The sequence below is a fragment of the Nipponia nippon genome, unplaced genomic scaffold, assembly GCF_047370975.1.
Source record: "Nipponia nippon isolate SJK-2023a ecotype South Korea unplaced genomic scaffold, ASM4737097v1 scaffold_5, whole genome shotgun sequence".
Taxonomy (NCBI): domain Eukaryota; kingdom Metazoa; phylum Chordata; class Aves; order Pelecaniformes; family Threskiornithidae; genus Nipponia; species Nipponia nippon.
This window is the reverse complement of record NW_028262369.1, coordinates 31,575,475-31,591,635: the sequence shown is the minus strand read 5'-3', so window position 1 is coordinate 31,591,635 and position 16,161 is coordinate 31,575,475. Positions and strand designations below refer to the sequence as shown.

Sequence of the window (16,161 nt, the reverse complement as noted above, 5' to 3'; positions counted from 1 at the left end):
TCCCTGTGCATCAGTGTACCTGCCTGGGAGAGACCCTGCGCTGGAAAGAGCAAAGGATCAATAATCCTTCAAAGAGCAAACTGTGACCAGAGCAGGGCCTTTGGCAGGCACACATGTGTGTTCACAGGCTGTATTTCATCTTCCAGAGAACAAAAAAAGAAAAAAAAAAAACCAGAAGTGCTTTAAGCAACAGCTTGGATCCACCTCCCCTTGCCTTGCCCCTTTCCATTCCCATTTTTCCCCACGAGCGCTGCCCTACCTCCCAGCAATGTCCCCGGCTTCCTGGAGCAGGCAGCAGCACGGCTCCAGCGAGCAGCCAGGAGCACAGAAGGGAACAGAAACTCAGCTTTTCGTCTCCCTGCTTTTGAGTCCTGCTCTGCACAAACCCCTCAGTGAAAACCAGTGCCAAGGAGGGACTGGTGCAGCTGGAGGATGCTCTGCTCCACTGTGGTCTGCTTCTCCCATCTCATCTCCCTCTTGAGTGAGGAAGGGGGTCTGTGTGAGAAGAGGGAGGCACTGCACAGACAGCCAAGGGATGCTGTAGCCAACACATTCCCAATTAAATCTTAACGATGTCTTCCCCACTTGACTGGGATCTGATTGGGGAGCAGACATCGCTTTCACACGGAGACAGCTCGGGATGCTGCACACGCCCCAGCCCCGTGGGCTGCTGAACCAGGAGCTCAAATGCAATTCATGAAAATCAAGCTCCAGGATGCCTTCTCAGCAGGGCAACTGTCTCTTCTTGGCTTGTAAGCAAGAGGACATCAACCCGAGGAGTTTTGCTCCTCAGGCAAAGGCTGAGAATGCTCCTGACCCAATATGAAACAGCTATTTGTATTTAATGTCCTTTACAAAATTTCTTTAATTTCTGCTAACAGTCGCTGCCCGAGAGCTGTTCCAGTAAGCTCTAGGCGCAGCCTGCACTGTGCTGAAGGGAGAAGAGGATGCTGGTCCCTCCGTAGAATAATTTATAGTCGACAGAACCACGTAACTGGGACAGGAGCTGAAGCAGCAGAAAGAAAATCACAGCCCCTAGATGAGCATGAGGGCTACAGCCCCGCACATGCCCTGATCCTGCTCCCCTGCTGCTGATGGCCAAGCCCTGCTGCAAGCCACGAGGGACCACCACACCAGGACCTGGCTGTCTCAGCTTTTCTGTGTCTTTTCCTTCCCTCCCCCAACCCCATCCTTATCTTGCAGATAAAGAGCAGACAAGCCAGCGATTATCCCCTATCAGGAACCAATGACTAATCTGTCTACCACGAGCTCTTATCCAGCCCCATCGCCAAGGTACCCCAGATGATTGCACTCTTAATATGCTCCTCCCCACCATCACACCCGCTGCTCCCAGCTGCAGCTAGGTTGTCTCAGCTGCCTCTATAGGGTCACCTGGCTGCATCTATAGGGACTAGGAGGGTGTGGATGCCTAGGGTGACCCACGCCACCTAAGCTCAGCCCATCCTTGGTCCCTCACCGAGGCCGCTGTGACAGATAAAGGTGGAGGAGTCAGCAAGATGCAAAAAGCGGCTGCATTTTCGTGGGGTTCCCGGGACTACCCTCGGCGCTCGCTGCTCACACATAGCGTTAGTGATGGAAAGCCCAGGAAGCGAGGAAACCAGCATGCAGCTAAATAAAACCTCCTCCTCCCACACAACACATTGAGCACTTCACACGTTGGGGTTCGGGCCGCAGCCAAATTAGTAACGTGCCTCCAAACAAAACCCGAATTTGCTTGTAAATGTATTTTGCTCTCCTATAAAAGATTCAGAGAGAGGGTTGTAACAGCAGATTCCCACACGTGCGACACAACCCGGCAGATAACGGGCTGCCCAATTACGCTGGGGAGCTGGATAAACATTTAAGAGCAAACAACGGGATTTGTGCCGGGTTTAAATATTAATGGCAGGATTTGTCCACTTCCCCTTGCCAATGTTCACACCGTGGGGGCTTCAGCAGCAGCATGCCGTGACACAGCTGATGAGCGATTCCATGTCTCAGCTCCAAAGGAGCAGGGAACGGCATGTAAAACAGCCCAGCGCCTGCGTAACACGTTTCTCATATAGCAGCATTCCTGCTCCAAAGAGCCCTGTTTCAGATGTGCTGGATCTTGGGCCTGCCAGGTTCAGATTTAAGGAAACACCACCGCACATCTTGAGTGGAAAGAGGGTTTCACCAGCCCATTTACACTGGCTGTAGAAACAGAGATAAAAACGCAACCCATCAAATAAGAAGCAGGACCCCCCCCTCGCTGCAGACTCAGGGTTTAACTGTTTGACAGCCAAGCAAGACTGCTCCAGGGGGATACAAAGACTGAGAAATAAGGACTAGAAAAACCTACAAATTAGAAAATAGAGCGAAGCCAGGCATGGAAAATTCAATGCCTTGCTCAGAAATTAGCTGCCCAACATGAAGAAAATGAAAGCCACTCCCGGACCAGAAAGCAGCAGGTTGCCAGGGCTGAGGAGGTGGTGGGACCTCGTGGCTCACGCCGACGCTGAGGCATCAGCACATCCTGGACACAAGCTCATGAACACAAGATGGGGAGCTACATCAGCCAGGCGGTGTGGGAAGCACTCCCAGAGCATCTCAAACGGAGCAGCAGTGGCAACACAAAGAAAAACGGATAATTGTTATTTTTAATCAGTGCCTGGAGCTGGTAAACTGATGGTAAAAGCAACCCAGGGATGCAGGTGGCCGCCCTGGCATCTCCCTCGTGGTCATCTCGGCCAACCACGCCCAGCACCCTCAGGGTCTGGCCACGCTGGCCCTGGGGTCAATGGCGCTGGGGAGGGCTCTGCCAGCTGGCCGAGCCACAGCCGCCCGGAGCAGAGCTGGCCATCGTGGCAGCAGTTCACAAGGGCCATCTCATGACTGCATGTGGTGGCATTGCTGAACACCTCCAGGCTGCCTCGCTGGCATCCGGAGAGAAAACAGACGTGAAGGAACAGCTCGGGGCAGGGAGGACACGGACAAATAAACAAACAGCAGAAAACCTTGGAGAGAAAATAACCAGGCACCAGAAAGGAAACTGACTCTAACAAGGGATTAAAAATAGCAGCAAAGTGAGGAGTCAAGCTCTGCCAAGGCTCCCAGTTTGTTTTCAAGCGGACGCAGGTTGGATGGAGCCTGCAGGGCAGCCTGAACATTCACACCCATCTGACAGCGATGGGGCAAGTGAAGTCAGACCAGCTCCCAGCACGATGGCCAGGAGCTCTCTGGTCCAGCTGGTACCAGCGTCGGTCCGGCTGTCTTTGAAGCCCCTTGTCAAGCACTGCACCTGTGATTCAGCAGCCCCAGCGGCTCTGCAAAACACGGGGGAAGAGCACTCAGGTGTACTGTTTTCTCTTAAATTCACATCAGCTCAGCAACCAGGAACACAAATCCCCTGGAGACCTGACCTTCTCCTCCTCCCCAGCAGGAAGGCAGAATTTCAAATAGATTTACTGGTGCTGCCCTCCAGATGCTGTCGTGGGATGACCTTAAAGTTAAAGACCTCCTGCGGACTCCTCAAACATTAGCCCTGGCTCAGTGTGACAGGACAAGCAGGCAGGGACTTCCCACATGGCCAACCTGGCAGCCAACTTGATGTGCACAAGGAGCAAGACAGGCCAATGGGTGAAGGACAGTACTAGCCCAGGAGTTGAAGGAAGGGCTCAAGGTGGTCAAGAATACATCTGGGACAAAAGTGAGAAGATAAGGCAGAGGGTTCCTTACGGCTTTTGCATGAGCAGATCTGGTTTTCTCAGGCCAAAGCCTGAGGGACCATTCCCACTACGAGTTTTCTGAAGGTCCTCTCCTCCAAGAAAGCTCCTGAGACCCTGCAGGACCACAGAGGCCCCTTGGTGATTCACACTGACTCTCCGCTGGCTTGTTCTCGGAGGGAGCTGCCCCTGCACTGCGAGACAGCAGAGGTTTTGTGGCTTTTCCCACTTCTGGCTGAGAAGAGCATCCCAAGCCTTTCAATGGCATCAGCTGAGCGCCACAGACACTGTGTCACCCTCTGGCATTTCCGTGGGGCAGACAGACCGTCCCGACCACGTCTCCTGGGCTGAGGGCAGCAGCTCTCCCTGCCGTGCCCAAGCACCGCTCATGCAGGGCGAGTTACCGAGCTGCAAACACCGGGCTTGCCAAAACCTCCTGCTCCTCCCCCATGGAAGGGGGAGACTTCACCGATAATGCACGAAGGATACCTCTAAGCCCCAAATCTTCTGGGCCCACAGGCACTCTCACTCTTCAGAGCTGCCTCTCCTGTCTTTAAGCTTCTAATTAAAGATTTTAATGACCACTGTCTCTGTCCCTGCAGTAGTCTCCACCAGCCTCCTCTCCTTCCTTGGCCACAGACTGCTTTTGCCCTCAGGAAGAATCCAACGTTTGCCTCCAAAGCCCAGACATCCCAATCAGGCTGTAAGGATGTATCTGAGACAGCAGCTTTCCTCCTGTACCCCCCACACTGATCCGGTCTTCCTCTTAAAATAAATTCAAATCATCCCCTACAAGCATGAATCAAAACGCGAGAGGAGATGAATGCCCCCTCCCAAGGTTGACCTGGACCCTGCGGACTCGCTGTTGCTGGATGTTGGATCCACGCTGCAAGAGCAGGAAACCCAGCGCTGCTGTCGGGACTCATTGGTGCTTCTGAGTCCTTCCTCCTCTGTATTGCTTGCTTTTGCCTCTGAAATCTCCCTCTCTGCCTGCCATTCCCATTTCAGCTCTTTTTCTCAGCCTTGCCTTCTCCGATACCTCCTGGCCCTCTCTGCAATACCTTACTGCACACCAAAGCAATCGCTCTCTGTTCCTCATTCACACCGCAGAAGGACATATCCTTCCCATGGTTCATGGTGGTAGAGCATGGATCTGCCTGAAACGGCAAAGCTGCACCTATCCCCGGCACGTCCCACCACAGCTGGTGGCCCTGAGCCACTTTCTCAGCTTGCATTTCCTCAAGTCAGGCTGGCCCCGTAGCAAACCAACGCAAGCCCTGGGCTGATGCTCTGGGAAGAGCGAAGGGCGCAGGGTGCCACGGTGACCACCACCAGATGCTCCTCTCTCTGTCAGAGGCCTGGCTGTTGGATCCAAGCTCTCCAGCTGCAGGTCCTGGCTGCCCCCAGCAGCTACCCCACCAGGAAAGACCAAGCAGCCACGAGTCGCATTTGCTGGCGCAATGACAACCTTGCAGCCTTGCTCTGTGCCGGACAGTCACGCCACTGACTTTGTCCCCAAGCAGGAACGCACCTGGGGAGGGGACACAGCAGCACTGAAACCCACTCCCGCCTCCTCACTCCAGCTGCCACTTCAGATGCCGAGCGTGGAGGTGTCAGACACGTGAGACGCTCTCGCTGTGACCGCGCTGCCCTTTGCAGCCAGCTACGAGAGCAGAAACGTGACCCACTTAAGCAGGCAGAGGTCAAATGGGGAGCAGAGCGGCAGGCACACCTAGGCTCTCTGCTCAGATTGAATCCTTCGAGAACACGCGAGCGCCTTGGCTGCGCTCCGAGACTCCATCATTACTGGATAGTTTGCATTTCCTTCTAGGAAGGCAGCCGGGAAGATCGGCATGCGGTGCACAGCCTGCGGCTACAGACTCCTGCAAGGAACAAAGCTCCGACGCCCTGAGACGAGCATGCCAGACAATGGCCTGTCATTTTCTTTGCCCTTCAGGCTCTGCGGGGGGAGAAGGAGCATCCCTGAAAGCCTTATTTTACAAAACCAGACAATCCCCTTGCACAAGAGCCATTCCCCAGCGAGCCTGGAGTGCTCCCGAGGTGCAGAATCGGCTCCGCCATCCCATGTGCTCACCATCAACATGGAAGGAGCAGCCCTTTGGGTGACCAGAGGCAGGTGGGGAAGGCCTCATGCTGATCTGAAGCTCAACAGACCTCTCCTCAGAAGAAATGGGGGGAAAAAAAGAAAGGATTTTTCCAGAGAGGCTGTTCTTGCTCCAAGGTGTAATAACCTTGGGTGTCCAGCGCACACACTGGGTTACTGTTTGGGATGCAGAAGGTGCCCAAAGCCAGCTTGGCCTCAACCCAGAGATGAACGAAGGTGTGACCCCAAGGGTCTGAACTAGACACAGCCAAGAAATGCATGCATAAACCGGTAAAGCTCCACATAAAGCATACCTTGAAGAATTTCAAATCCCTGGATCAGGGACCCTCTATGAACACGTGAACTGCAGCAGGGAAGGGCAAGATGAGGGAAAAATTTGGATCCCCTTCAACTGGAGCCCCCAAATTGCTCTCATATAGGCAGCCCCACATGCCTGCAGCCTGTCCTCGCCCTGGGCTCCTTGCTCAAGTAGCTCTGCGATGTAGTTGCACTGCGGCTGTGCTTCACTGGCAGGACGGGGAGGGCAAAGCTTGCAACACTGTCCAGGATCAAGAGCCAAAGCCCTGGACAACATCACTCTGAACTTGAATGTGAGTTTTTTTGAGCCTTCCTTTTCACAGGGTGCGACATCTATGAGTTTTAGATCATCTTAGATCACCTCATCTTAAGGCTGATCTGCATCCTTCCCCAGGATGACATCAGGCTGTAGTCCTGCTTGTAGAGGTGTTCACTTGCTTGTGACCCCAGCTAGGCAGCCACACGGGTGTCGGATAGGTGTCACCTTCTGCTGGGTAAGTCAACGCATCTCTGTTGGTTCAAAATCACACGCTGGAGCGCATGGATTTGCACAGGTTTGAAGGGACAAGAGAATTTTTGCTTTGTTTTTTAAAACCACTTGTAAAAACAAGAGGCAGATATTGAACCAGAGCCAACATCTGTATCTTTGTAAGACTCTCAATCACCAGCCTTTTGCTGACTCTAGAGCAATAAATATTCGGGGCTTTAAAAGCTTTTCTTCAATCTGCTTAGGAGAAAGCAGCCTCAAACAATAGCCAAGAAGGGATCTTGCCCAACCTCAGCTTCAGTGGATCAGCTCAGGCAGGGAGTGGACCTCACCAGATTCTTGCAGTACCACAGCTCCTCATTCTTTCTTAATGCCAAACAATGAGGAAACCCCCCAGCCAGTAATTTAGAGCACAACCACACACGCAGCAGATGTGGCCCAGCAGAGGAGACAAAAGCCTCTCCCAAGGTAGAAGCAGGAACGACCAGCTAAAGGGACGGGAGGCGAAAATATCCAAGATCAGAGCTGCCATCACCCCTACAGTGGAGGTGGACCCATGGCCTCACCTCTAAATGTGGATTCAACCAGTTCAGATCCTATTTTAGGCTGCATATGGGGCTTTTCATCTTCGGAGCACTTAACAGGCATGTGTTAATCCCCCTGACACCCTTCCGTGGCAGATAAGTGTTTATTATCTCCGCTCTACAGCTGGTGGGACAGGCGCGGTGGGGAGCAGCTCATTGTTGCAGACCCTGGGCAACCTCAGCTCTTGGGCTCCTTGGAAAGACACAGCGAAAGCACCTGGCTTGGGCTGATGAAGCACCTGGCTTGGGCCACCTCCTGGGCCAATGGGCAACTGGAGCAGGGCTGGGATGGGCACCGTCCCCCAGCCAGCGCTTTCCAGGGGAGGAAGTCAAAAGCATCTTGCAAACACAAAGCCCCAGGACACATCTCCGCTGCCTTTGTGCAGTAGGTCAGGACAGCAGCGCTCATTTATTATGAGCAAATTAACGCCCATGGAGATTAAAGCTTTATCTCCTCCCAGCTCAGCCGCATCTGACTTAGCAACGTGCAGGGCTGGGCTGACACCATGTCCCCGCACACTGGAGGAGCCGCGTCCCCACTGCACCTCCCGCTCCCCAGGGTCCCAGCACCACGTCCTTCTGCGTTGGAGACTAAACGTGCTCCCTTCCTCCACCCTTGGCTTCTCCATCCTACTTGTGCCTTGTGCACCGCCAGCCTGCCTGCTCTGCCTTTTCTTGCCTGTTAAAGCCACTGTTTGACAGATAAACACATAAAGAAGAACAGAGGGCAGAATGGGGATGCATGGCCAACATCAGTGTTGTCCCAACACCCACGCATTAACGTCAGTTTGACACTGCCACCTCTCTCTGTGCAGCAACAGACGAACATGGCAAAGAGGAGGTCACCACCATCAGTGTGAAACCACCACCCCAGCCCCAAATGCAGAGTGAATTAGTGCCGAGCCACCCAGGGAGGGATGAGGAATTACCATGCACTTGGTTAATCTCCGAGTTGGATGACAGGATCTCATCAGCCAACTTCTGGGCAGTGGGCAGCACCTCGGTGTGGTGTGCCGTGATCAAATACTGAACAAACTTCTGGAGCTGGTCCCTGTTCATCTGGAAAAGGGTCTCTGAGATGGGAAGACGGAGTTTGACCTGGTCCGGCTTGCGGATCCTGTACAGTGAAAGCGCCACGACGTGGGCGCAGTAAAAAATGTCCTTGTTCCCGCAGCCGCATGTCACTGAGGTGATTTTGCAGCGGTCAAAGCTGATGGCCACCTTGTAGGTCATCTCTGGTTCTGTTGCAGTCGCTGGCTCTGTTACTGTCCCACTGAGGTGGAACCCTGGAGAGGGAAAGAAGAGGAAAACGTTAGCTTCTCTCTGACCATGACCACCCATGCAAACTCTGGAAGGTGGACAGGGCCAGCCAAAACCGCTTACGCATCACTATGTCAAGGAGCGCACCACCCAATGCACACCATCCTGGTGGATTACACCCAGCAACACCCAGCCTGCGTACAAACACACTTGTGCACCAACACACACGTGCAGCCAGACTCTTTGGTGAGTTTATTTAACAGCCAAACCCTCAGGGGACGAGCAAAGCTGCTCAGTTCCCATTTGTTTAAGAGTCTCTCAGACTGTTTCTCTCCTGGGAGTCATCTTCATCCACGCCTCCCTCTCGCTGAATTTGTAACTCACGTGAGCGAGGGCTGGCAGAAAAAGGACAGGTTTTCTTTTCTTTGATGAGGCAGACAAAAAAACCCACAAATTAAATGCAACACTACTCCAACTTCAGTCCCTCAACCAGGTAGAGCACTCAAGGGCAGCTCTGAGCTCTTCCACACAGCAGGAACAAGGAGCAGGGATGGGAGCAATGCACAGCCTGAACAGCGGGCTGGGGGGGAAACTGTTTGTTCCTTGAGCTCCCCAATATCTGCTGCTGCCCTGAAAGCTCTTGAGCTCTCCTCGAAATACTGCAGCCAGGAAGCCAGCTGCTCATCGGTGCAATCTGTGTGTCGGGCTGCAGGGACAGCCCAAATTGTTCAGGCAAACGTTATGGTGCTCCCGATAGCCCCCGCTGCATTGCGAGGGGCTGCAGCACCTTCTGACACAAACCGTGAAAAAAAGTCCCAACAAGTCCCAAACATGGGTGAAGAGTGAGAAATGGGCTCAGAAGGTCCCTTGGGTCCAAGGAAGGTGAATGCACCAAGCAAGTGAGGGATAAAGTCAGCGAGAATAGACTGGATGCCCATTAACCTCAATCTGAAAGCCCAGGGAGCCCTTACCAGGAGCCAGCTGCTGAGGAGGTCCAACACCAACACTTTGCACTTGCCCAGCCTCCTGGTAAAGGGACATCTTTGTTTCCCCCATCCGTCTGCCTCGTTGCTCCAAGGAGAACAAGGCTGCACCAGGGGGTTAATTAACGTGGCCAGAGCCACCAGGTGCCCCCGTGTCAGAGCCTGGCGTGGTACCTGGGACCCGGTACCCTGCGCCTCCCACCCCAGCCCTCTTCCCCGAAGAGGATGCTCACTTTTCTCCGTGCCACTGCAACCATATTAAGCCCGTGTTTGTACAGCGGTCCCTGCAGAGCCTGCCTGCCGTCCCCCCGGAGAAGGCGGCAGACAGCTGAGAGCCCTACAATTAGTGACAGAAAAGGAGAAGGGGTGGGGGGGTGAAGATTAAAATACATTAACTGCATCAAACCCTTGTGCGTTTGCCAGCTCTCACAAAGGCTTTCCGAGACAAATTCTACCAGAGGTTTTTAATAAATGGCATCAAAACCAGCTATTCACTGCCAGTCTCTTTAAAGCCACGCCAAAAACCACATTCAAATCTGATTAAGCGTCAAGGAGGTCTGCTTTCACTTTAGTGCAGGGAGGGAGAAGCAGACCTGTTCTGCTGCCATTGCCCAAAACCCACCCGGCACAGCCTGCAGAGCGGGAGGGGAGGGACAGACAACCCTGCGCTGCCCTCTCGCTCGCACGCTGCCAGAGTGGAAGCATGGCTGTGGAGGTGCCGGGCTTGGCATCACGGGACCAGTGCAGCCAGGGGCTGACCAGCCCCCCTCTGCACGAGTCCATCCCCCGGCAGCCAAACTATATAAATCCCAAGGATAACCCCAAAGTGTTTATGTTTTACCACTTCTCTGGTCTGCAATGCTTGGCAGGCGGCTCCGACTCGCTGCCAGTTTCTCCCTAGTTTACTTTTTTAACAAGTTAAAAGGATTGGAAACTATGTTCCTGAGCAATAATGTATGTATATGTGCGTATATACATAGGCACATATGCACACATATATATAAAAAACCCTCTAAGACAAATTACTAACCATAAACACTGCCTTCAAATGCTTACTTTACCAGGATCATGGGCCAGACCCCACCTGGGGCTAACTGGTATAAGACTAGATGAACTTGTTTAACCAAACGACCTGTTTCAGACAGGGGTAAGTCTGAAAATACATCAACCGTGGTCTGAATCCGGCCCCCCAAGAGAGATTTGCCCAGATACTTCCCAGGCTGCTCTCACACATCGTGTTCCCCCATCCACTGTGAAAGCTGGTCCTCGCAACTCATAGCTGGGGTCTACAGGTCGAACAGGACCGATCAGCGCATCAGCAACTGCCAATTTCATCTGGCACTTGAGCCCTAAGGCAAGCGTCGGTTTAGATTTTAGCTGTGGTGGCAGCAGGTCTGTTTAAGATAAATGTTTTGTATAGAGTTTCTAGTTTATCTAAAGCTTAGAAATTAAACACGGCAAGAGGGGGAGAGAGAGGAGCTGGCAGGAACAGCGGCATTATTTGGGACTATTTACATTAACAGGAGGTCAGCCAGCAGCTACCACACTGCACCCTGCTCCGCGGCCAGGTCTGCACCCAGCGCCAACCCTAGCATCCATGGGTGAGAGATGGCTTCGCCAGCTTAGCAGTGATGGGTATCACTGTCCTAAAGAAGAGTGGTGGTTAAAGGGTTATGGTGTGGTTACTCCATCATCCGTCAAAGCACTCACTCCTGGTCCACATGAAACCCTGATACTACAATCACCAAGAGGCTACAGGTCACCCTGAAGAAGAACGGCTGTCACTGCACCCTCCTTGGCGCTCATCTCACATCCCAAGCAGCACGTGGGGCAGGCAACACCGGCACTCCAGCAGAGACAAACACAGCCCTGGCCGCAGACACAGGGTCTGGATAGCGCTGAGAGCAAAAACATACTCTCCTCCATGTCCCCCCTGCACATTTCAATTTAAGACGTTCCTACAGCTGAGTGCTTATCTAGGACTTCATCCTCTGTTCCTTAACATAAGCTAACTTGATGTTTGATTTGCTGCCAGCAAAGCGACAGTGCCAGGGCTTGAAAACCATGGAAAAGAAATAATTATCATCTTTGTAACTACAGACTCATTACACACCATCGGAGCCTAGCTTTGTCCCAAGAACAACGTCGCCTCCTCCCTGCCCCAGAGCAGCCTCCCCTACTTTTACCATGGATGCTTCCCAGTGGATGCCCCTGTGACCCAGGCTGCAAAAGATAAGTGTTCATACCTGTCCCAGAAAGAGCACAGAAAGGTGCCACAAATGTTCACAGGCACACAGGGCACGATGAGCACATCTCCTTCCTAATCCCAATTACCCATCAAACGGGGACAAAACACCAAAGGAAGGACCTTTTCCCCCACCCTGAGTCTCAGCTCTGATGTTGCATTACTGTCGTAGTATATTGTGCCTCCGATTTAAATGAAAACCAACCCTAGAAATGTCTCCTGGGAGTTTGTGAGCACCAGTGCCACCAATGGCACTTCCAAACTCATCAGCTAGGCAACACTTTCCTCTTTGGAGCTGATAAACCCTGCAGGCTGGGAGGAATGCAGACCCACAAAACATCGCTGGACTCTGAAACGGCTGTGAAGGATCAAGCCTTTAGCAGGAGCTCCAGCACAGGAGGCTTTGCTATCAAGACAAGACCGTTAAGGCCTGAACAGAAGTATCTTTAACCAAGATGGATAATTCTTTGATCTCTAAACCTACTCAACCAAAAGGAGCTTTGCAAACCCTTCCAGTTCTGTAAAGGCACGCAGAGTCTTTCAGCTGGGTATTTTTAACCCAGATGTCCACGAGCCACCCATCAGGAGAGACTACCAGCCTGTCCTGCAGCTCCAACCCGCCACCAGGCCAGCTGTGAAGACCCCTAGTCTTGGCTCCTCCAGCAAACCACAGAAGGTAAAGACATTACGCAAGCTGGTTACATTGAAATACCTGAAGTTTGGAGATGGGCAGACCACAGGTGGAAATTTAAACCCCAGAAACAAGCAAAACTGAGGCTTAACTCCTTCCCTTCTCATAACTGTCATCCAGAGCCCTCCAACAACCACGAGGAGGAGCAAGGAGAGGAAGACCCCACAGCTACAACACTAGCCAGGAACTCGAGAGCTCAGCTCTGCTCCCTCTGGCAGTTGCTGCTCACAGCCATCCTCCAGATTTCACACCGCAAGCCCAGGCAGAAGTCACAGTTGTCATTCACAAAGTTGTGCCATTTGGAAAAAGTAGCTCACTCTTCCCAGGCATGGCACTCGCTTGCCTTTCACGAAGTGTTAGCGCAATCCTGCCAGGGAGGCAGCCTTCACGCCAGAGCAGCCATCTCTAGGACCTAACCCTGGACCAGCAGAGACCATCTGAGGTTGCTGCACTGGCATTGCTGCGCAAGAGGATGGGGACCAGTAACGCACGGGTAACGCAAGGAGCATTTCTTCACGTCACTGTGGCTCCTCTGCCTCCTCTGAAGGTTTTTCTCAGTCTTTGTGGAAACCTCAAAGAGGGGCAAGGAACAGCTCTGCAGAGGGAAACATGCAACCACATCCACCCCTGAGCAAAGACCACTGGCGGGATGCAGCCAGATGCTGTACATAAGGAACTCACCCCCACATCTGGCTGCCAAAACCTCAAGTGACCTCCTAGTAACTGAGGCTGATATTTTGGGCAGGCTCCGCTAGGAGCAATGTGATGGGAAGTCCATTCACGCAGCTTCCAAGAGCACCAGCCGCATCCTCTTGTGTCCCGGCCGGAGAGGGGTGGCTGTGGCAGACAGTGGCTCAGCTCTTGCACCCGGTGCTGAGCTCCTAGGAACCCACTGTTAATCAGACAAACCCCACTTCAGGTCTGTGTTTGGGCAGCTCTGCCTTCAGGCAGACAGGAGCTCTGCGAAACCAAATGGGAATGAATACACGGATATTTATGGGGCTCAGCAGATGTAGACGAGGTAAACTGAAATTCTCAGTGCAAGTCGTATACACTAGGTTAACATGACCCAAATATTTTTTTTTTAAATTTCCAAACCACAGCGGAAAGGTATTTTAAACTAAAGCAATTCCAAGCTCTTTAGTGATTAAATGGACTGCAGCTCCAGCTCCTAGTGGAAAAACCATTTGTTTTTCCACTGTGTGAAAACCATAACTAGCAATGAATAATAATTGCTGCACCGAGTGTTATTTATAAGCCATTCTCAGTCACATTTCCATGCCTCAAAACAGCAGCTTTCCAAACGTGAACTTAAAATCGGTCAATATTTGTAATGCAGATAACACCCGTGGGAGGAAGGTGTCGGTGCGCTCACGCAGCGGGAAGCGGAGGTTAGTAAAATCTCCCAAAGCTTTCCAGCCTCTAGATCAATTCCTCCAGCGGGCTGATGATGACAACTGCTGAGTCCCTGACCTTGCAGTTGGAAAGGAGATGGGCTCATGAACTCATTTGCACATGACAATGCTCCTGCAAAGTGAATCATCTGCCTCCGATAGTAACGGAGAGTACGGCGTGCCCCAGCCCTCCCGGGCTCCATTCAACCAGCGCGGGGCTGGCCTTTTGTACTGCCAGTGCAAGAAAGACTCCGCTGAAGATGTGTGCAATTAAACCCACTTTTCTTGTTGCTCTTTTGATTCACCGCGGCTCAATGAGAGGCACCCTAGGCAGGTGTTGTCACACACAGATAAAATGTGCCTTTTCAGAACACTGGCAGACAAAAAGAAAGAGGGTAAGGCTGAATCAATTGCCATTTCTCCCTCGCAAAATAGGGAATCCAGGCTTCCAGCGAGTCAATGAGCAGAGCTGGTACGAGTTTACATCCTCCCTCCTCCCCAAAGCGATTTCTTTTTGTGATCACAGGCAAAGGTGCTGCCGTTGAGCGAGACCTTGGCAGGGGTGAAGGAGGCAGGCGACGGCTGGCCGGAGGATGCTGCCCCAGCAGAACACAGCTGTGCTGCTTCTGCTGTACATTTTCCCCTCGCAGCCCTCCTCCCCAGTCCCTACCATGCTCCTGTGCTTTCCTGGAAAGCACCTCTGGCTTTGCAGAGTTAACGAAGACCATTAATAGCCCCCACCAAGGCTGTGCCCGCAGCTGAGCCGACGCTGGAGGAGCCGTAACAAAGGGATACGGCTGGGTTGGAGAGGACGCATCGTGCCTGCAAGTGTCCCCACACGTACCTACAGCCTCAGACCACAGGTTTTGGAGAAATACTGTGTCTCTGGGTAGGCCAGGGAAGAAGCACGAGCTGCAGCTGTAAACAGAGGAGATGCAAGTGGGGCTGTTTGTGCTGGAGGGAGCTGTAAGCTCCTCTGAGCAGCTGAGTAAGCTGGAGGGACGCTCTCTCTGCCATCTGCTCTGATCCCACAACACCTCCTTCAAATGAAGAGTCAATCCGCTGGTTTCTATCCCTGTTAACCTCTAATCAGCCACGAGGACCAGCCTCTGCCTTGCTCTTTATCTGAGCCAGCTAATGCGTGAAGCAGACCGTGCTTCCCATCTGCTCCAGCATTACTAGAGTTAAAGGACAAAGCCGTTTCCCTGTCCCGAGCATTCACTTACACAGATGCCCTTGTATTAACTCAATTTCCCAGTGATTTCCATTATTACCCTTATGAGATTTCTGGTGTTTGTTTATCTAGGAGCCTGAAATGGAGGTTTTTTCCCTCCCCCTACCCAGCTCAGGGGGTGGCTGGACCAAGACCGTGCTCCAGCAGGCCGCTCCCGTTCTGTAACATTCCCCTAAAATATTCAGAACTGTTCCCCCATTTCCCCCCCAGCCCACAGCGCTCTTTGCTGCCCATCCAAACCTGAAGACCCATTTTTTTTTGATTTTTGCTGCCAGCCCTAAAGCCAAGACCACCCCTCCCAGCATCACCTTCCACATCCTTCTGCCGCTTGCTAACAAACGGGTTTTTAATCTACCCAGATGCGCAACCCTTGCTCCAAAGACATATGGTTTGGGGGAAGAAGAAAAAAATACAACCAGTTTTAAAGCTCGGACTGATTTCCTCTGCTAACGTGCAGCCCTGCAAGCTGAATTCCTCCGCTAGCAGTTGAGATTTAACACAAACCAACCCAAATGCCATTTTTGCAGCAGCACAAGCAATAGAAAGAGCTTGAAGAGCGGAAGCGTTCGCCGCATCTTTGCTAACGTGCTGCTCATGTAATAACTGGTGGCAAAATGCTGTCAAGACTCTGGTCTTTACTGCTACAGTATATCTTATGGTAAGCTTGAATATAAAGAGCTTTCTTAAAACCATGAGAAATTAGAAAGACAAGGATGTGCAGTACATTTTTTGGCAGCAGTGGTGAACGCACCATCTCTACGTCAAGGGAGAAAAAGCGACGCATCTCTGTGACCATCCCAAAAGCATCCCTCTTCTCTCTGCATTCATGAGCGGCTGTGTCTGAACAAGGAGCAACGCGGTTCCTTGTCATAGGTCAGGTGTTTTCTTAACAGATGCAGGCTTTTTTTTTCAAGCATGAAAGAAAATATCCATGGGGAGGAAATTCACTGTTGCTGGCGCACGTGTCCCATCAGTCGAGGCTGCCACGGAGCAGACCCAGACCCGTGCTGTCACCACCCTGGCTGCCTCAAGGAAACGGATGGGAGATGCCAAAACTCACATGCGGGGCTGAGCTGCGGTCATCTCCCGACTTCAATGGAGTCACCCAGATTTCCAACAGCTGAGAAGCTGGCTTCTAGTACATAAAAGGGTTTTAA

The 16,161-nt window shown here is 52.3% G+C and overlaps 1 protein-coding gene across 1 annotated transcript in view; it reads right to left on the bottom strand.

The window, feature by feature from the left end:
* ZSWIM5 (zinc finger SWIM-type containing 5) overlaps nt 1-16,161 on the bottom strand; it is a 102,242-nt gene that overhangs the window by 22,391 nt on the left and 63,690 nt on the right. Inside the window, exon 2 of the mRNA XM_087730808.1 lies at nt 8,127-8,483. Coding sequence (XP_087586934.1) covers nt 8,127-8,483 — 357 coding nt within the window. The remainder of the gene's footprint in view (nt 1-8,126; nt 8,484-16,161) is intronic.